The sequence below is a fragment of the Eubalaena glacialis genome, chromosome 3, assembly GCF_028564815.1.
Source record: "Eubalaena glacialis isolate mEubGla1 chromosome 3, mEubGla1.1.hap2.+ XY, whole genome shotgun sequence".
In the NCBI taxonomy this organism is placed as follows: Eukaryota; Metazoa; Chordata; class Mammalia; order Artiodactyla; family Balaenidae; genus Eubalaena; species Eubalaena glacialis.
Window position 1 is genome coordinate 65,756,000 of NC_083718.1, and position 22,798 is coordinate 65,778,797.

General features: G+C 36.1%; 1 protein-coding gene across 3 annotated transcripts in view; it reads right to left on the reverse strand.

Annotated features, from left to right (window-relative positions):
* Positions 1 to 22,798, reverse strand: part of POU2F1 (POU class 2 homeobox 1) — a 170,861-nt gene that overhangs the window by 39,073 nt on the left and 108,990 nt on the right. The window contains exons 3-6 of one of the 3 annotated variants that reach the window (XM_061183141.1): positions 7,543 to 7,643; positions 5,220 to 5,273; positions 3,204 to 3,323; positions 853 to 1,041 (exon numbers count right to left, since the gene is read on the reverse strand). In XM_061183141.1, coding sequence (XP_061039124.1) covers positions 853 to 1,041; positions 3,204 to 3,323; positions 5,220 to 5,273; positions 7,543 to 7,643 — 464 coding nt within the window. The remainder of the gene's footprint in view (positions 1 to 852; positions 1,042 to 3,203; positions 3,324 to 5,219; positions 5,274 to 7,542; positions 7,644 to 22,798) is intronic. The other 2 variants (XM_061183142.1, XM_061183143.1) reach the window with 2 other exon arrangements.

Consider the following 22,798-nt stretch of genomic DNA (forward strand, 5'->3'; position numbering starts at 1 on the left):
CTTACATGTATATTATCTTATTAGAATAATGTCAACATAGAGTCTCACAGCTTAGGCACTAAAAACATTTATTTGGTGATGAAAAAAATGGCCAAAATAAAAACATGATCTTGATAAAGATTGTATATAATAGTCATAAAGATTAGCCTGACAACTATTCTGTACACTTTTAGTTAATTGGTTCTTTTTTAATGTTTAGTCAAACTCTAGCTACAATTTAAGTCTATTTCTGAGCCTTCTCTGGGGGGATAAAGATAATTATCTGCACTAGACTCATAATAACTCTTCATACATTTCACTGATATGACTACTTATACTTTTTTCCTCTCCTTGAGATAAAGGATTTCATTTACCTTTTTTCCTCCTTGGTAGAACTGTCTATGCCTCTTAAATAAACTTTTATCATCTCTGGATACTTTGCCCTAAAATGCGAAAATTAAAGCCAAACAACACTCTAATGAAATTCTGCACAGAGCTAATCACTCTAGCAGAAAGATGATGTGCAGTTTCTCTCACACATGGGTGGCAGCATTCACTGCAGAGCACATGAAAGAACCCATGCCTGCTGTAATTAGCTAATTAAAATAAATACAGTAATCCCCTGCTTCAGAAATATGCCAGCCAATTATTCAAGAATTGCCACTTAATATAAACAGTCAGTTATTCAAATAATCAGTTATGTGTTTATAATATCAACTCAAATAAGCAAACAAATGTAATATTTCTAGTTCAGTGGTAAGAAGGCTACACCACTTACCTCACACTAACAATCAGAAAGTAAGCTTAATACCAAAGAAAACCTGCCATTTTATTCCTCCCTTCCTGCCTCAGCTATGAGAGTTACTCACTCACCTGTGCGATCTGGATGGGCTGAGACAGGGGGATCTGAGTCATGGGCGTGGCGGCGGAGGCTGAGATGGTGGCCCCAGCAGCACTGTGCTGTTGGCTGGCGGAATGCTGTTGCACTGCAGCAGCCAGCAGCTGTGCCTGTGCCTGTGCCTGCTGTAGTAATAACTGTTGCTGGGCTGGCGTCAAAGTCAGCTAAACAAAATCAGGACAAACAGTCGGAAAGGGTTGAAGGAGACTGGCCTCTAATGCAAGGCCACTGCTTTGAAGTAAGCAACTCACGTGGTATTAAACCTTAGCTACCCAACTTCACATGGCTAGCATGAGGCTAAAAATGTTCATCAGCCATCAAGCTACCAGTACCAGCAGACCATTTAAATTAAAATGGTGGTCCTCACTCTGGACTTAATCATTCAAGCTTGTCCAAGGCCCTAGGGTTCAGGCAAAAAAGTAATTAACTAGTAAGCAAGAAAAAAAAGAATCAATGCTGACAGGATATGAAAAGAAATTTACACCCAACAGAACAGCAAGTGATTAGTCAGATGAATGAGGAACAAGGATGCTGGATCTGACCAGGAAAGAACTGATAAGGCCCAGCTGCTTCCCATTAGCATGAATCCCTGCCATATTCCATCATTTTCATTATGTCCTAAGATATGACTAAAGAATATGAGGTCCATTTGTTTCTTTTCCAAGTCCCTACAGCCTCCTCCCCAACAGCCTTTTCTGTTATTGAAAGCATTGGGTCTCTGCAACTTTACATCCTCTTTCCAACACATTATCTCTGTGAAACAGGTGGTGACAGCCGCTCTCTTTACATGCAAATGAATCCTAATGCCCAAGTTTAATAGAAGCTCCAGCCACTCTGAACCTGGAATCCCAAGGGTCTCCAACTATTGTAAACACTAGTCACTCAAAACAAAACCCAAAGAAAACAGGAAATGTATTTGAAGATTTAAACTTGCTTTCACAATGCAACTTATTTCAAACACACTTAAAGTGATAATTATGTTCTACCTTCTTTTTGGTGACATGTTCTGATCAAACCAAGAAGGAATATTCTGAAGCGCATGTACAGTCACTTAATGGCACAATCCTCTTTCAAAAAGGGTGCGATACAGTTTGTGCATTAGAGATATGAGAATCAAAATCAAATCATTCAAAAACCCAATACGCTTCGAGATACATGTTTATAAATATTTTATATAATATGTAAACATATATTAATCTCTACTGATGGGATTTTGTAAACAAGTTTGCAACAGTTCTTAAAAGAGCCTTCCACCACTGCCAAAACAAACTTAACTGAAATGAAGGAAATAAAAAATTTTGTGGGTTGACATGATGTGAATTGAATAACAAATAACTTCCTTACCACTCCTCTCGACCCCCCCCAAAAAGATAACTTAATAGACAAATTTTCAACATTGGAAAAATATTTTTAATGATGTCTCAGAGCGAAGACAGCTGAAAAGTTAAAAGCTTAATATATTTGCACAGGCCAATTTACTACCGATAAAAACAGATGACATTTATTGAATGCTGCTACATGCCAAGCACTGTTCTATGAGTTTTATGTATGTTATTACTCTTAATCTTTAAAACAATACTGTTAGATAAGTATTATTAACATCTTCATTTAACTGAAGGAAAACTGAGGCCCAGAGAGATGAAGTAATTAGCCAATACAGTAAACTACAGAGCCAGGATACGAGATCAGAGGTTTCATTTTAGAACGCTATACGGTAACTTAAAATGTTTTTCTTTTGTAGGTACTAATCCATTACTCTGCAGTGATGTTGTAACTCCAAACTGACAACTACAATTTCATCACTGTAACTGTCTCAACCATGGGATCGCGACGCCACTGCATGATGAAGCAACGGTTGAAACGTGAATTTTAAAAAGTCCTTAGTTTACCCGGAGCATATCTGCAATAGTAAGAAAAAATACCCTGAAAACTCGTGACAAAGATAGTTCCTTTCTCAGAGCTGCTCACGGTGCAGGAAGTTCCTTTAAAGACATAACAGTGCCAGGCACAGCCGTGTTACTGTCTGCTACAGCCAACAGTTCTAATCAGATATTGGCCAATGGCAGTTTTTTTCTTTTTAAAGATTTTTTTTGGATGTGGACCATTTTTTTACAGTCTTTATTGAAGTTGTTACGATATTGCTTCTGTTTTATGTTTTGGTTTTTTGGCCGTGAGGCATGTGGGACCTTAGCTCCCTGACCAGGGATCAAATCCACACCCCCTGCACTGGAAGGCAAAGTCTCAACCACTGGACCGCCAGGGAAGCCCCCCAGTGGCAGTTCTGACACAGAGAAAGTTCGTTACAAATCTCTCAGTGAAAACTTACCCCAGTTATCTGTCCTCCAGCCAGCATGAGCTGGGTCTGGGGAATGGCTGCCTGCACTGAAGGCTGCTGGGAAGGCTGGCTTGGCTGCTGTGAATCCCCCGATTCTTCACTAGATTTAGACTGAGGTTGGGGGGGGGGAATAAAAGATTTAAAATAGTTGATTTAAAAAAAATGTACTCACAATTCCATGTTTTAAGAATTATTTACAATACAGACTTATCTAATCCATGAGTTTTCTGATTTCACTCTTTTCCTTTCTTCTAAACCTTTGTATTTTCCTAATTTTACGTATTAAGTTTTCAGACTTTTTGTTCCAATATCAGCAAAGGTGCAATTATAATTTTTAAGAAGAAAAAATAATTTGGTCCTCCACAAGTCAACAGAATTTTTCACAAACCCAAATCCTCAACTCTGGAAATAAGGAGTAAGTGAAGAATACAATTTCAACCTATGTTTACATTAGACAGACCCTCCATTCCAATATTTTGACATGTCTTTGGTGGTCAGTCTAAAACTTCCTTATATACCATCTTATAAATTGATTACTTGACCCACAGAACTTCTCGTCTAATATTTTGAAGAACTATAAATTTAGCATCCCCCATCAAGTAACACACAAACTTAGAGGGAAAATGCTGCAGTCAAGAGGGAAAGAGAACATACTCCTGGAAAGGGGCACTGAGAGAAAATTTTATGGTAATTAAAACTGGTTATGCAGAGAATGAAAATTCTGCAAAGATTTGCATATTTCCCACCACCTGTTTTGGGGACTGCAGCAAGGCTAATTAACATAAAGGCTCTGATTAATTCTGCCAGTCATTGAGAGATAATTACAGTGCAAGACTGTAAACATTCCGCACTGGAGATACAGCCTGTTTGCCAACATCTCTCTAAGGGATGAAAGTTTACCATGGCAACCAAGGCAATTTTCCGCCTCCTCTCTCTCAGAAAGGAAGGTCACATTATCTCCTTTTCTTTTCTCTTCTTGTCTCCATGTGTTACTAGGTCCATACTCTACTCGGTTTCATGGAATGCTCAACCCAAGGTCTTTAGTCATTAGCAACACTGAAATCAACCTTCCAGAATACTGTTTTTTCCTCTTGACTGTTAGTTACCTAAACACTATAATGAAAGGAAGCAGCAGGGTTGATTGAAATATTATGGAGTCATGCATAATACTTGAACTTTGCACGTTTTACCATATGGTTCATAGAAACAAAGCACCCAGATTTAAGTGTTGTCTTCAAAATTTTGACTGTATGAAGCTCATTAATGTTTATAAATATGTTTAATTGCAATCCTCAAACTCACAACATTTTAGAGCAGAGAGGACCCCTGGCGATCTCCTAAACTTCCCCACTTAAATACATGCAGTTGCCCCTTGATATCCACAGAGGATTAGTCCCAGGACCCCCCATGGACACCAAAATCTGTGGATGCTCAAGTCCCTCACAGTCAGCCAGCCCTCTGTACCAGCAGATGTGGAACCTAGGGATAGGGAGGGCCAACTGTATAAGAAAAAAATGCGCCCCAGGAGGTTAAGTGACTTGCCAAAGTTCAAACAGCTAGTTAGTGGCAGAATGAGAATTCAAACCTAGGACCTCTGTCTTTCATTCCAGTGCTCTTTCCTATACTATAGTGTTTTCCTAAGATATGAAAAATGATAAATGAAAAGACATTTGGAAACAAAAGGACATTTAAGGTATTCTTTGGCTTTGTGTTTAGGCATGTGTTATGGCTGTACAACTGAGAAACATTTTTACCGGACTTATATAAAACTTTGAAAGTAGACTTTTCTTGTTCACCTTTGGACATTCACAGTGGCATAATATAAAATGGCTTTTCATTAATGGCAATGATTATCATTATTTAAATCTTTATGAGATTCAGTACGAAAAAAAGTAATAATTCTAAGTATTTTCATTATAAAATTATGGCATACTCATTACAGAAAATTAGAAAAATATGGTAAAAATGAATAGAAAAATTGATCCATAATCCCATGTCCCAGCTTACCTGTACATTTAAAGACTGAGCAGCAGCCTGTAAACTTGTTCCAGCGAGCTGGACCTATTAAGTAAAGAAATCGGGGAAGTTCTAGTCTAATACTGTTGACATCCATCATTAGAGGTTGTCATCAACAAGCCTCTACAAATGTATGTTTTACTGAGTTAGAACCAAGCGTTATTTATAGTGTATTCCTTCCCAAAGTATATAACCTGATCTAATTGTGATGAAACATCAGACAAATCCAAATTGAGCAACACTGTACAAAATAACTGGATTGTTATACAAACTAGGACAGAATAAATGGAAACCAACTCTAGAATGGCAGCAGTGGGAATTAGAAGTAGGAAACATGAAAAGTATTTCAAGGTGCTACATAGGATCGTGGCAACTGACTGGATATAGGTGAAGAAAAAAAAAGTCATGTATTATTCCAGGTTCAAATTTGGAAGACTCGGAAAATGGTAGTGTCATTAACGTGAAGATAAGAGTTCCATTTTGGATTTACCACACAGCATCAAGATTTCCTGAACTTAAATATAAGTGTTGGTATGGAGATCAGTATAGAGTTCAGAGCTAACTAAAATTAACTGAGTGATGTGTCCTTTATTTAAACTGAAAGTCCTGTGAGTTGAAATAAGAACCCTCCCCCCAAAAAAAACAAAAAAGAGAGAGAAAAGAGAAGAAAAGCACCTAAAACAGAACAAAATCCAGAGATTTCTGGAGAACACATTTTAGACATAGTGTAACCAAGGGAGAACTATATGAAAAGATAGTATGTTTAAGACCAAAGGCTAAGAAGTCAGTCAAAGAGCCAGAGGAAAGAGTTTCAGGTATAAAGATTTAAAGGAGATAAAGTTTCTTTGTGATTTTATTTAAATCATGATGTTTCTGGGTAAAAGTTTGTTGAGGAACAAGATATTTACAAGTCTTAAAGTATCTCCTCATTATTTACTAATTATGAGGAAGAAAGTTACCTTTACAGTAGACAAATCTGAGACTCTACCTTAATCAAATGATCAAATTCAGTATCACAATAATGGGACAAGTTGACATATATATACACACACAAAACGTATGTGTACAAACACAAACACAAACACAGATTAAGCATATATGGTAATAAAGTAACAATTAGTGATGCCAGATGAAGAGCTTTTGGTTGAAAATTGTTCTACGGTTATAACTTTTCTGTAGATTTGAAAGTTTTCAAAATAGAAAGTTGAAAATAAAAAGTGAGAGCATCCCTTTACAACTCCATTTAGCTAGCTCCCAACAACCTTTAAAACTTGGCTCAAAAATCATCCTCTCTACGATAAATGTCTTAGACTATACAGGATGAGTTAATCATTTCTTCCTCTGTATTCCCATATATTTTACCATTCATTCATTCATTTGTTCAACAAATAATTATTGAATAGCTATTACTTTATGTCCATATGTGCTTTTCATTGAACCTCCACCACTAATACCATCAGGTACTACCATCACTAAAGTCACTACCACCAACACTGCTGACCAACACAATTTGAACACTAAATTGGTTCTAGGGTTTATCTGAGGTAAAGATCACCAAGTTATGCAAAGTATTGCTCTAATAAGTCATAAATAAATTTATCATAAATAAATCTTGATTTATGTTAACATAAATCAAGGGGTTGAGACACTCTGATAATCTGTCTCCCAAATGTTTTCATTGTTTTATTTACTTTCCATTTTCAACCAGTTCTCACATCCCAAAACTCTTGGGGAGTCAATGTTTGTTTTTATATTCCCTTTCCCTATACCTTAAAGCTAAAATGTGGATGAATAGAATCCACAGCCTGTTTTAGACTTAGGAGAAATTCATGTAACATAAGGGTAATAAAGTTGAACCCCAAACCAGGGGGTTCACAGTCAAGCAAAGGCTCTGAGTAGCCCTAATCAAAATGGTTTGAAACTGTTTTAAAGAAGGGCTATGAGCTGTGAGCTCAGAGCCTTACATAGCAGGTCTCAGGCAATGGGGGCTATATCATTTTGGATGACTTTGTCACTTACTACCTTCAGTCAGCCACCACAGACCACACTCACAAAAACAGTAACCCAGTTGTTATAAATATATTCTGCTTGTAACAGGGAACTCTTTTGTTCACACAGCTGTAGGGTCAATAGCTATACAGTCAACTAAGCTATAGGATTCCATACTAACCATTCAGAATGACATGATTAGATGCTGATAGCACCAGGTTTTAATCAACTTAAACAGTCCCACATTCTGAAATCAATTCCCCAGGCCCTAGCATTCCATGCCTCCACTTTTTACTCTCACATACGGTTGAGTAGAACATTCTACCTGATGGAGATGTCCAAGGAAAGCCTGGGCCTGGGCTGTTGAGATTGCTCCTCCAACAGGCACAGGCTGCTTCTGAAAGTCCAGACCATTGGTTTGTGTGCCTAGAAAGCAAGCAAAATAATATAACTATTAAAAACACAAAAACTGAAATAAGCACCAGACTTTTCTTAAACAGGTGCATTTATCAAGCACCTATTTTGTATAAGCATTTTTCTAAGTACCTCCAAGGAGGAGAAGAGATTCAAAAGAACAAGGAAATAGAGTAAAATGATTTTTCTTCAAAAGGTAGTACTGTAGGACAAGTACATGAACACAGATAAAGCTTAAGAAACAGAAACAAAACTATAAATAATGAATTACAATCATAAGATTGTGTTAGTTCAGAAGGGAAAGCAGTGATTGGAGCAAGTGGGGTCAGAACAAGCATGAAACCTAAGGTGGCTTGAAGAAGAGATTATCATCATTATACTGTCGTGAAGACTGGTAGAGACAGAGTTCTAAGGGGGTACCAAGGCTCTCTTCTAGTCTCTCCCTTCTCAGTACTTGGCTTGGACAGAAGAAATTCACAGGTGACTTTGCCAAGACCAAGATGAATTTACACTTAACTTAAAATGCCTTAATAAATGACAATCTGACAGTAAAAGCAATCATTTACAAGATAAACAAAATGGTTTTACTAATTTCTTCAATCCCAAAGTATAGATTGCGGCATACATCTAATTAGCAAGGGCTCTGCTATCATTATAATTTTCTAAATGTTATGCCAGTGCCTTTAACCACGTATGCTGCAATCTAATGTTAGAATAGGACTAATCTATGGAAAGACATACCACCTTAATACCCAGAAATATTTTCTAAGTGATATAATACATTGTTTTTAAGTGACTCTATCCAGCTCTTCCTTAGAAATAACCAGAATACTTTGTACTGAATAAAATATAACAGACTATGGGAACCTGCAAGAATCACTGAGTCATGTGAACATGGTACTGCGCTTCCATTTCCTGCCACCGGAACACCTCATCTTCTCATCCTCACCCCTGTGTGTGTGCACATAGAGCAGACCAGTTAAACCAGTGCAAGTTAGAAACCTCAGGCAGTATTTCTAAAAGGGTGCTAACTGCTGCCATTATATATCCTAGCTAACTGCTAGCAAATGTATCACTTTAATAGAATAATTAGGTAGATCACATGACTCACAAGAGCTATTTAAGGTTTCTTTGAGATAATTACTAAAAAAGTGTACATATATTTCACCTCCTTGAAAAATCCCATAGTGATTGTTCTCTTATGGTTTTTCCTAAAATTTCTCATAGATAGGAAATATAGAACTACTTAGACATATACAGTTAATGAAATTAAAAGAGTACATGCTTGTGTCAAGTAGTGAGAAACTAGCATGAAATAAAATTTAAGGTAACTAGGGTCACTTCCATAAGCCACATAGAGAAGTTTCACTATTTTAAAGTTGCACATTTTGTCATTAGCTGCTGTCTCTATCTTGATGCAGGAAATCATTACTTAAACATCAAGATTTTAAGATTGTGCACCATTAGAGAAACATGCTCAAGATATATTAAATAAATCAACAACGCTAAAAGAAGATAAGATTTTGAAAAACAGAGACAAGCACTTAGAGATTAACATATCATCAAATGAAGATGCCTTCCAGAACCAAATATTTCACTCTCATGGAGACCATAAAAATTCCACACACTGGTTCCATTTTCAAGTTCTCATAAAATGATAACAAGCTTCTTGTAAATCACAAAGAACTATATAATGCAAGACTGACTGATTTCTGGTATCCCTGCTACAAAGCCTACTCCAGTATCCTACAGGTAATACTATTTAAGTGCCCTGGCTCAGCCTCTTGGGGGTGGGGAGGGGTGGCATAAAGGTATGGTATCCAAAGCATGGTTTGGTGAAAAAAATACTTAGACAACAACTCAGATAAGCAGAGGTCTAAGGCAGGTATTTTTTTTTAAATTAAGGTGCTGAGGTTCCATTGGGAGGTGAGAGGTAGAAGAAAGTAGACATTATATAGAAATCATTCTTGTAGAACATAACGACATAATCTGGGCTAAAGAAAGGAGAGGGGAACAGATACACACACACATGCACCCTAATCAGACTTGAGTATGAAGACAGTATGGAGACAGGGATGCTGGGAGCCAAAACCAAATGCGTGCCTGAGAAAACAGCAACATCCAAAGGAGCAACCAGGGAAATTAAAAGGTTGGGGGAGAGGGTGAATTACATAAGAAGTTTAACATAAGATATAGTATAGAGTTTGAGAAACCCTAATAAAACATCTAAGAAAGGTGATCCAGAGGAATTTAGAAATGACAGAGGCCAGAGCTGAAGAGTTTATAAGGTTGTCACTAGAACAGTATTACTGAGGTAAACTTCAGAGATCTTGTATACAACACCTCCTTGGTGAAGAAACAGAGATTAAGGGATATTAAATCAATTGCTCAAGATGTCATAGCTGGTTAGTGGAAGAGCTAAGACAAGGAATGGGTCCCTGATTCTACCTAAATTCACTCACAGAGAAGTGGTAGTTGATATTAGGAGAGTAAAAATGGCTATTAATTAAGAATGGATATATGTATAGATCTTCCTTAACTAACGATGGGGTTACATTCTGATAAACCCTTTCTAAATTGAAAATATCATGAGTCAAAAATGCATTTAACACACCTAATCTACAGAACATCATAGCTTAGCCTGACCCACCTTAAATGTGCTCAGAACACTTAATGTTGACTATCTCATGTAACTTACTGAATAATGTACTGAAAGTGAAAAACGAATGGCTGCATAGGTGCAGAATGGTTCTAAGTATATTGGTTGTTTCCCCTCCTGATCATGTGGTGGACTAGGAGCTGTGGCTGCTGCTGCCGCCCAGCATCTAGCCCAGGAAAAGATCAAAATTCAAGATTCGAAGTATGGTTTCTACTGAGTGCATATGGTTTTTGCACCATCATAAAGTTGAAAAATCCTAAGTTCGAATCATGGTAGGCTGGAGACCACCTATAGAGAAAAGAAGGTTGAAGATAAGAGGGCACCTACATTAGGAGATGTAAAGACAAAGAGTCAGAGGAAGCAGTTAGAAAAGTAGGAAACAACCCCCTCAAGACCAGTGTGCCTCAGGAGCCAGAGAAGAGAGAGCTGCAAGGACAGGGTAGTTTAGTACTATGATCAAATGGTACAGAAAAGATAAGGATTAAGTACTGAGAAACAAGAAAGAAATTAATCTAAAGAGAACAGAAGAAGGGCATTAATAAAGGTAAGACTAAAAATTAATGAAATACGGGGAAAAACACATAACAGAAACATCACCTCGGTTCTTTCAAAAGAATCATATAACTTACAAACATCTGGTAAGTTAAAATAAAATAAAAGAGAAGGAGCAAATAATTTAAGGATAACAGAAAGGGCACAATCAAAAAATGTCACAGAAACCAAAAAGAAGATATTGTGAACCAATAAAATTAAAACTTAGAAACAGATAACTCTCTAGAAACTATAACTTATCAAGATTGACTCAAGAAGGAAAAAAAAAAAAAGCCAAAGAGTCCCACAGCATTTAAAGAAACCGAATTAGTAGATAAAAATCACCCCAAAAAGGAAATGAAAAGCCTAGACAATTTTACTCTGCTTGCTTCCAAAAATTCAAGGAAAAATTAATTCCAATCCTATACACCTTTTCCAGAATGGGGTTAAAAAAAAGGAAACACTTCCTAACATTTTATGAGGCCAGCATAACCTTGATACCAAAACCTGACAAAGACAAGTATGAAAAAGAAAAAAGAAAAAGCAAAAAACAAGCCAGCTTTACTCATTAAATATATGGAAATATCCTAAATAATAATAACGAAAATAATCTAGTAAGATAAAATATTGTGACTAAGATGCATTTATTCCAAGAATGCAAGATTGGTTTGGGGCTAAAAGAAACTCACATAATATGATTACCTACATTCACTGAAGGGGGAGAATCATACAATCATCTCAAAGGATGCAGAAAAATGCTTAGATAAAATTCAATATCCACTTATGATAAAAATTCTAGGTGTAGGAATAGAAAGAAGCTTCTCCAACTTGACAAAGAGTAACATTAAATGCACTCCCTTTAAGATTAGGAACAAGATAAGGGTGTTAGCTATTGGAAGGCTTAGCCAGCAAAATAAGGCAAGAAAACAGATAAGTTGGGAAAAAGAAATAAAACTTTCTTCTTAGATAATTTGATTATGAATATAGAATATCCTAAGGAATATAACAATCTATTATCAGAATAAGACAGTTTAATAAGGTTGCAACACACAAAATCTATTTTAAAATTGCCTTTGTTATACACCAAATGAAAAAAAATGTAAACAATTTTATCTATAGCACTTCGAAAATATAAAGTCCTGGGAATAAATCTCTCAAACTACAGCAAGTCCTATAAGCAGAAAATTATAAAACTTTATTTTAAAATAATAAAGAAGAGATAAATAAAGGCTCACTTATTGAAAGACAAAATTGTAAAGAAATCAGTTCTTCCCAGATTCATCTATGGATTCAAAGCAATTTCATATCAAAATCTCAACAAGTTATTTTCTTTCTTCTTTTCTTTCATTCTCTTTCTCGGGGCGGCGTGTGTATAACTGACAGGCTGAATCTAAAATTTAAATAGAAAGGCAAAGAGCCAACATGTTCTTTAAAACAAAAAGTAGAGGGACTTGCACTATCAAGATATCAAGACTCATCACAAGGCTATAATAATTAGGACAGTGTGATATTAGTCCAGGGATAAACAAACAGACCAGAAAAGAGAGTCTGGAAACAAAGCCACACATATCTTTGGACACTTGAAACGTGACAGAGGTGGTACTGCAACTCAGTGAGGAAAGGATGCAGTTTTCAACAAATGGATAACTAGGTATCAATTTGGGGAAAAAATGAAATTATTGTAGATCAATTCACACCATACCAAAAAAAATAAATAAATAAAAAGTAAAAGAAAAAGAACATTTCAGGAAGATTAAAGACCTAAGTGTGAAGTGCAAAACTATTACATTTTTAGAAGACAATGTAAGAGAATATCATTATAACCTTGTTAAAGGGAAGGATTTCTTTATCATGACCCCAAACTTGATAAGACATAAATTTAACTACTTTAAAAATTACAAGCGGGGGACTTCCCTGGTGGTCCAGTGGTTAGCACTCCGCGCTTCCAATGCAGGGGGCGTGGGTTCGATCCCTGGTCGGGGAACTAGGATCCCACATGCTGCACGGGGCAGCAAAAAAAAAAAAAAAAAAAAAAAAATTACAAGCTTTGTTCATTAAAGGACTATGTAAAATTAATGAAAAAGAGAAAATATTTGCAATACATACAAACAACAAAGGAGTAGTATCCAGAACACACAAAAAACTCCTATGAATCAATTTTTTAAAAACCCAATAGAAAAATAAAACAGGAAAAAGAAATGAACAAGAATTTCACGAAAGAAGAAACATAAACGGCCCACAATCGCAAGAAAGGATAATCAACATCCTTGGAAACTAGGGAAATACAATAAAATCCCAATGTGATAGCATTTTACACCCACTAGATTGGCTAAAACTACAAAGTTGGTTAATAGCAAGTTTTGGCGAGACTGTGAAATTCTCATCTGTTGTTGATACCAGTATAAATCAGTACTAACGCTTTGGAAAATTGGTTGTGGCTGGCAGTACTGAGTAACACTGGAAAAAGTTCGGCAATTACACTATTAAGTAAATACTCTAGAGACTTTTTCACACAAATGCATCAAGAGATAAGTACAAAATTATTTACAGCAGTAATGTTTATAATAGCAAAAGCCTAAAAACAATGAAAATGTCCATCAGTAATAGAATGGATAGAAAAATTGTGATACATTCATATAATGGGATTATATATCCAATGAAAATGAATTCCAGATATATGTATCAACTTGGATGAATCCCCAAAACATAATGTTGAACAAAAGAAACCAGTCATAGAATATATATAGTATGATTCAACTTACAAAATGGAAACAGGTAAATCTAAGTAATATATTATTTGAGGATAATAAATACATAGATGAAAAAAATGGAAAGAAAAGCAATGTGATCATTAACACTAAATTCAGGATGATGGCTACCTCTGTGGTAGAAGCATATGATCAGAGTGGACCTACAGTGGCCTTCTGGACATGGTAACTGTTTTGTGGCCAGACTGGTAGACACATGAGTGCTTAAACCATACATACATGTTTACATACAGGTTTTTACAATTACTGCTTTTATATTAAAACAGTAAAAGAAAAACATCAACAATGACCAAAGAGTTGCAAAAAGTTTTGGGGACACATCCAGAGAGCAAGAAGCAAAGAAAAAAGCAGGTGGTAATGAAGTCAAGGTGGTAAGTGGGGCTCATTTATTCCAGTAAGTCTGGCAGTGGTGGGAGCGAGAGAGGATGGTAGTTCAAAGGGGTAGACAGGGTGGAAGGAAAGGTTTATAGGCTGATGAAACCTGAGTCTACTGAAAGATTGAGAGGAAAGATTCTATAGGAAGAGATACACTGAAGATGTTAAGAACAAAAAGGGGCAGGAACCTGAAGGATATGAGAAGAGACAGAATTAAGAGTGAAATGTAGAGGATTATAATAATGGAGAAGAAGAAGGATATTTCTTTCTTTCTTTTTTTTTTTGGCCGCACTATGTGGCTTGTGGGAGCTTAGTTCCTCAACCAGGGATTGAACCTGGGCCCCCGGCAGTGGAAGCATGGGGTCCTAACCACTGTAAAGCCAGGGAATTCCTGGTATTTCTTTCTTAGATGCAAAAGAAAAGGAGGAGGTGGTGAAAACAGAAAAAATGTAAAGTGATGAGGAGGAAGGTGGTGGGGCTAAATCAGATAGCTACAACTTTCTAAGTAATCAAAAGGTAGTCATTTTAAGAAAACAAAACAGCAAAACAAATAAGACAGGAAAGTTCTGGCCAAGAGAAAAGATTTGGGAATATGTAATGAGGAATGTGACAGAGAATCAATAGAAGTGACTCCAAGGACACCAGTTACAGTGAAGGCCCAGCTGAGAGACAGGTGAAATTTACATGGAGTTTAAGAATTGGCAAATCCTCATCTCCCAGGAAGTTCTGTTTCTTTCTTCATAGTCAGCAGTCAAGGATGAAATATGCAAAGGTTTCCTCTCTTGACAAATAGTTCATACTTCCCAGATTTGCAGAGGTTTCAGGCTTTTCAACTCCTTTCAGTGCCCAGATCATATGCTACCTTTCTTTATGTTTCCCACCTCTCAAACACAAAAGCAATAATCTATAACTTCTATTTACTACTGCAACACATTTGATACTTCTTCAACATTTTGTAGGAAGGAGGAAAGAGATAAAACTGAGCTACAATACACACAAACATACCATGCTAAGGGAAAGAAACCAGACTCAAAGGGTACATCTGTATGATTTCATTTATACAACATTTTAGAAAAGGCAAAACTGAAAGGGACCATCAAAAGGAATGAATAAACCTCCTGGATTTACAAATGAGAAAAATAGAAAATATACAGAATCACTTCCACCGAAACAACTGAGCTGGACAGTAATTGAGCCCAGACTGAAATATAGACCTCCTTGCCTCTCTTCCCATTGCTCTTTCTAGTATACCATTGTATGACCAAGGAGTCCAACTCAACACTGACTGGTGAAGAATATTAACTAAGTGACTAACCAGTAATTGCACCAAGGTCAGGCTCATAAAGAGATAGGAGATGATGAGGTGTAAGAATTTTGAACCTTTGGTTTCTACCTCACAGCTTGTTACTCCAGCTATTTAACTCTACAATAAAAATTTTTTTAAATGTACCAAATCAAACTTTACAGTTCATGAGAAATAATACCATATTGAATAAAGACAACTTTTGGCAAAATATGTCTCCAAAACACATCAAACACATCAAATGTTAACAGATACATGAATCTGTATTTTTCAAATTCGCTATCATGAGTATTACAATTAGTGGTAACAAATTTTTGTTCAATTTCACTTTTCCTAAAATAAGCTTCCTTTCAATTTATCCTTCAATGTTGTCCCCAAAGTAATCAGTCTCTAATGTGATCTGTCTCTTAAAAAAGACTGACTTCTTAAAACTGTCACTGTTTGCAGATGACATGATACTATCATAGAGAATCCTAAAAATGCCACCAGAAAACTACTAGAGCTAATCAATGAATTCGGTAAAGTTCCAGGATACAAAATTAATGCACAGAAATCTCTTGCATTCCTATACACTAATGATGAAAAATCTGAAAGAGAAATTATGGAAACACTCCCATTTACCATTGCAACAAAAAGAATAAAATACCTAGGAATAAACCTACCTAGGGAGACAAAAGACCTGTATGCAGAAAACTATAAGACACTGATGAAAGAAATTAAAGATGATACCAACAGATGGAGAGATATACCACGTTCTTGGATTGGAAGAATCAATATTGTGAAAATGACTCTACTACCCAAAGCAATCTACAAATTCAATGCAATCCCTATCAAATTACCAATGGCATTTTTTACGGAACTAGATCATCTTAAAATTTGTAAGGAGACACAAAAGACCCCGAATAGCCAAAGCAGTCTTGAGGGAAAAAAACGGAGCTGGAGGAATCAGACTCCCTGACTTCAGACTATACTACAAAGCTACAGTAATCAAGACAATATGGTACTGGCACAAAAACAGAAATATAGATCAATGGAACAGGATAGAAAGCCCAGAGATAAACCCACACACCTATGGTCAACTAATCTATGACAAAGGAAGCAAAGATATACAATGGAGAAAAGACAGTCTCTTCAATAAGTGGTGCTGGGAAAACTGGACAGTTACATGTAAAAGAAAGAAATTAGAACACTCCCTAACACCATACACAAAAATAAACTCAAAATGGATTTGAGGGCTTCCCTAGTGGTGCAGTGGTTGAGAATCTGCCTGCCAATGCAGGGGACACGGGTTCAAGCCCTGGTCTGGGAAGATCCCACATGCCGCGGAGCAACTAGGCCCGTGAGCCACAACTACTAGCCTGAGCGACTGGAGCCTGTGCTCCGCAACAAGAGAGGCCGCGACAGTGAGAGGCTCGCGCACCACGATGAAGAGTGGCCCCCACTTGCCACAACTAGAGAAAGCCCTCGCACAGCAACGAAGACCCAACACAGCCAAAAAATAGATAAATAAATAAATAAATTTAAAAAGAAAAAAAAGAAATTACTAGGGCCTTATTGGCTATAAAAAAAAAAAAATGGATTCAAGACCTAAATGTAAGACCGGACACTATAAAACTCTTAGAGGAAAACATAGGAAGAACACTCTTTGACATAAATCACAGCAAGATCTTTTTTGATCCGCCTCCTAGAGTAATGGAAATAAAAACAAAAATAAACAAATGGGACTTAATGAAACTTCAAAGCTTTTGCACAGCAAAGGAAACCATAAACAAGACGAAAAGACAATCCTCAGAATGGGAGAAAATATCTGCCAACGAATCAGTGGACAAAGGATTAATCTCCAAAATATATAAACCGCTCATGCAGCTCAATATTAAAGAAACAAACAACCCAATCCAAAATTGGGCAGAAGATCTAAATAGACATTTCTCCAAAGAAGACATACAGATGGCCAAGAAGCACATGAAAAGCTGCTCAACATCACGAATTATTACAGAAATGCAAATCAAAACTACAATGAGGTATCACCTCATACCAGTTAGAATGGGCATCATCAGAAAATCTACAAACAACAAATGCTGGAGAGGGTGTGGAGAAAAGGGAACCCTCTTGCACTGTTGGTGGGAATGTAAATTGATACAGCCACTATGGAGAACAGTATGGAGGTTCCTTAAAAAACTAAAAATAGAATTACCATATGATCCAGCAATCCCACTACTGGGCACATACCCAGAGAAAACCATAATTCAAAAAGACATATGCACCCCAATGTTCACTGCCGCACTATTTACAATAGCCAGGTCATGGAAGCAACCTAAATGCCCACAGACAGACAAATGGATAAAGAAGTTGTGGTACATATATACAACGGAATATTACTCAGCCATAAAATGGAATGAAATTGAGTCATTTGTTGAGATGTGGATGGATCTAGAGACTGTCATACAGAGTGAAGTAAGTTAGAAAGAGAAAAACAAATATCGTATATTAATGCATGTATGTGGAACCTAGAAGAATGGTATAGATGAACCGGTTTGCAGGGCAGAAGTTGAGACACAGATGTAGAGAACAAACATATGGACACCAAGGGGGGAAAACCGCTGTGGGGTGGGGATGGTGGTGTGCTGAATTGGGCGATTGGGATTGATATGTATACACTGATGTGTATAAAATTGATGACTAATAAGAACCTGCAGTATAAAAAAACAAACAAAGAAACAAAAAAACAACTAACACTAAACTTTCTTTGGGTTATTTGTATGGATACGTTAATATAAATGTTTCAGACATTACATGAAATTTCTAAAAATCTTATATGTTCTGGTATAATGTTATAAGTCATAATTCTAGTTATTAGTTTAAAATGTATATCTCAGAAATAACTAAATTTCCTTGTCAATTGCATTATTATGAACTTTCATCAAATCTTTAACCGTGGTCATTTTTAAGTCTTCTGTCATTTACAGACAGTTCTGGGTGTGCTCTGATGCTTTTGCAAAAATGTTCCTATAAAAGGGTTTCATCTTCAAGGAATTCATGGAAAAGACTCTGACAAGTACAGGTTTCTGGTAACTGACTATAGTGCTGAACTGAATGAATAAGCATTTTCAGAACTCTAATGGAAAACTGATGAATTCATAAAAGTGCTAACAAAAGATCAAGATGAAAAAAAAATAATTACATGGGACTGAGTGAACTGATGAGGATGATTATAATTTTTGTGACTTTCTGTTTGAATAATAATAAAAAAAAAATCCCACAAGGACTCAGAGGCAAAAAATATACAAATCAATTTTCACTGCAAAGTAAAGGAGCTGTTACAGTGGAGGATTACTGGACTGAATGTCAATATTATGACATAGTATGAGTGTGTTTTGTATCTGGTAATTGCAATCATTGTTGCTTTTGTTGTGGTCATCCATTTACAATGCTTGGTGTCAGTTTATTTATCTCTTGTAAAAATAAAATACAGTGTGTGTGTGTGAGTTGTGAAAAAAAAAATGGATGAATGGGTAAAGAAGATGTGGTGTGTGTGTGTGTATACACACACACACACACACAAAATGGAATATGACTCAGCCATTAAAAAGAGGAAATCTTGCCATTTGAGACATGGATGGACCTTGAAGGTACTATGCTAAGTGAAATAAGTCAGACAGAGAAAGACAAATACTGTATGATTTCATTTGTATGTGGAATGTAAAAACCAAACAAACAAAATAAATAAATGAACAAATAAAAATAAACACTTAAAAAAAAAAAGAAAAACACTGACTTCTGCTTTTCAAAATTCTATCCAGGAGTGCCTTTATTTTTTTGGTAGAGGGAGGACAGTCTTCTCATTATCTTAATCCTGTTGTCATTTCTCCACGAATGAGAATGGATATCTATGCCTTATGAACATTTATTTTAAAATGTATAAATGAGGGATGAAATACAACATACTAGGGAAGGAAGGACAAAGACAGGAAGAGAGGAGGTGTCAGAGAGAAAACTAAGGTTATACCCTCACAATAGGATCAAAATGCAGACTCCCTCCACCATCCTCTTTATCTTTGAAAGTCTAAGTTATCATTCAACATCCAGCCCAGAATCTACTTTTTTTTTTTTTTTAAGTACATTTCCTTTATCAGAATCTACTTTCTTTAAGAGGACTTTAAGGGTCAACCTAACTATAATCCTTCCCATATTGTAACTCCTATACAACCTAGTTTTTTTTTTTTTTAAACTGTTTACAGCTTTAATTTGCTTAGTAAACCAGGCCTGGTTTACTAAGGGCTGGTTATCTAAAGATAATATTAAACTATCACAAACTATAAAATTGAGTCCTTTTTTTTAAATTGAAGTATAGTTGATTTACAATATTGTGTTAGTTTCAGGTGTACAGCATAATGATTCGGCGTTTTTGCAGATTATATTCCATTATAGGTTATTACAAGGTATTAGGTATGATTCCTTCCTTGTGCTATATAGTAAATCCTTTTTGCATATCTATTTTATGTATAGTAGTTTGTATATATGAATCCCATATATATTGAGTCCTTAATGCTTAAAGCAATTAAAAAATATATGTACCTTTCTTTTCTTTATTTTTAAAATTAATTTTTATTGGAGTATAGTTGATTTACAATGTTGTGTTAGTTTCTGTTGTACAGCAAAGTGAATCAGTTGTACATATACATATATCCACTCTTTTTTAGATCCTATTCCCATATAGGTCATTACAGAGTACAACCTAGTTTTTAAGTAAGGACATTTAATCCTTACTTAAGAGATAACATTTAATATTTTCTAAACAGATCAACCCTTTGAGGCCTCAAAATTAAAACTTACAGTAATATTATACTTTAATTATCTCTTCGGGATCTAGTTATATCTGAAGGAAACCATGATATTTTAAAATGGAAATAAAAATCTCTTTTTTCTAATGTCAGTGACCTCAGATTTTTTTTTGCTAAATGCATGGGTTTGAGAGGTAGAACACATAAGAATAAAGTACTGTCACTGCCCTCAAGCAAAGTAAGGCAGAATATGGTATTTGCTCTAAGAAAGGTACAACGTGCTTTGAGAGTTCTATTGTGGCTAAGAGGGAGAGAGGAGGTTTTAAAGGGGGTCTGGCGTTACAGAGTGAGGCCTGAACCACCAAAGTGAGGAAAGTAAAAATCGAAGGGTTCAGATGTAAACATACCTTATTACTACCCACTACTCATCTCATTATTACAAGACATTCTGACCATAATACAGAAGGAGATGCAAAAAGACACTGTTGGGCGGGGTGGGGGAAAGGAAGGATTCGGTTTGTAACATTATTTCCGGAGGATAAATGAATGCAGAGTTGCTACTTTAAAGTTATATTATTCAACTCATTAGTAGGCTCTAATAGGAAAAAAAAAAAAAAAAAAAAAAGGAAAATAACAAGTGTAACAAGGACGTGGAGAAACTGGAATCCTTGTACATTGATTGTGGAAATGTAAAATGGTTCAGCTGCTGTGGAAGAGTCTGGTGGGTCTTCAAAAAGATAAACACAGAATTACTATATGATCCATCAATTCCACTGTAGGTATATACCCAAAAGAATTGAAAACAGGTACTTAAACAAATCCTTGGACATGAATGTTCACAGCGGCACTATTCACAATAACCAAAAAGTGGAAACAACCCAAATGTCCATCAATAGATGACTGGATAAACAAATCATGGTATATCCATACAATGGAATATTATTCAGCCACAAAAAGGAATGAAGTACTGATACACGCTACAACATGGATGAACCTCGAAAACATTTTGCTAAGTGACAGAAGCCAGGCACAGAAAGTCACATACTGTATGACTCCATTTATATGAAATCTCCAGAAGAGGTAAATCCACAGAGACAGAACACAGATTGATGGTTGCCAGGGGCTGGGGGGAGGGGAAAATGGAGAGCAACTGCTTAATGGTTTCCTTTTGGGGTAATGAAAACATTTTAGAACTAGATACAAGTGGTGGTTGCAACATTGTGAATGTCACAGAATTGTTCACTTTTAATGGTTAATTTTATGTTATATGCATTTCACCTCAATTAAACAAACCAAAAATGAATCTGCAGCAGTAGGACAAATCTGACAGTACAAATCTTACTGCTGTATCAGTTCCCTTGCCTATAGCAGCCAGTCTCATCTAACTAATTGGTCACTTACACTCCGCTACAGGCCAAGTAACAAGAGAGTTACCACCTCTAATGGAATTGTTTATGAAAATAAGAATAACAATTTCTTGAATGAGAGATTCTGGAACATGGGGTCTGTGAAAGCTATTTTTCATCACTAAGCACCTGTATTTTGTATAATATCTACCATATTTTAATCTGTAATAAAAATCATATTATATACTACTACTTCAATTAAACCTATACAATAAAGAAAAAAGTATATTTTTCAGATTTTTGTCAGTAAATTTAAGGCAAAGTGAAACTTAACAACAGTTAAATTACAGATGTCCTATAGGAAATAAGGACAATATCTGTTCCTGTCACTACATTACCTTGATAAGTAGCACAAATTCCAAATGAAGTTCACAGAAAGTCGGGCAACCATTGGGCATAACTAACACAAATCAAAGCTAAAAGATCTTCAAGGAAAACTTAGCTTCTACGTGTGTGTGTGTGTGTGTGTGTGTGTGTGTGTGTGTGTGTGTGTGTAGGTGGTTTCTTCAAAGTGAGCCACCATAAAACGGGAGGAACCTTGGATAATGGAAATCCAGAATGAGCATCACTTATGACTATAGAAAAATTCTATGTTACTACAAAACAAGACACATAATCAGAACTGATGCTACAGATCATCCATGGGATGAATGATGATTACATATCTGCTAAAAACTTCCACTGTTATTATATATTCTTCATCTCCTAAGAAATGGTATATGTTTTGGGACTTCCCTGGTGGTCCAGTGGTAAAGAATCCACCTTCCAATGCAGGCGACGCGGGTTTGATTCTTGGTCGGGGAACAAAAATCCCCCAGGCCGCGGGGCAACTAAGCCCGTGTGCCACAACTACTGAGCTCACGTGCCTCAACTAGAGAGCCTGCGCTCCTCAACTAGAGAGAGAAAACCCACAGGCCACAACTAGAGAGAAGCCTGCGCATCGCAACGAAAGATCCCGCATGCCCCAACAAAGACCCCATGTGCCACAACTAACACCCAATGCAGCCAAATTAAAAAAAAAAAAAAAGAAAGAAAGAAATGGTATATGTTTTACTTTCCTGTTGTTTTTATGTAGATGACTGCACATCAGTGATGCATGATAAGATTTCTATAAATGGTTGATGTTTGTTGAAATTAAGTTAATCAGGATGAAAGGTTCTATTTAAACAGATTTTTATTAGCTTTATTCTTAATTGTAGAAAAATGATTTGTGATCTACCAACTATTGAGATCAAGTCTTTTTCAAATAACTTAAACATGTCACATAACAGGAATACTCTGAGGACCAAGAAAACCAGAAGGAAAGTCCTTATTCTAAAATTCTAATATCACAGTAACAACGTT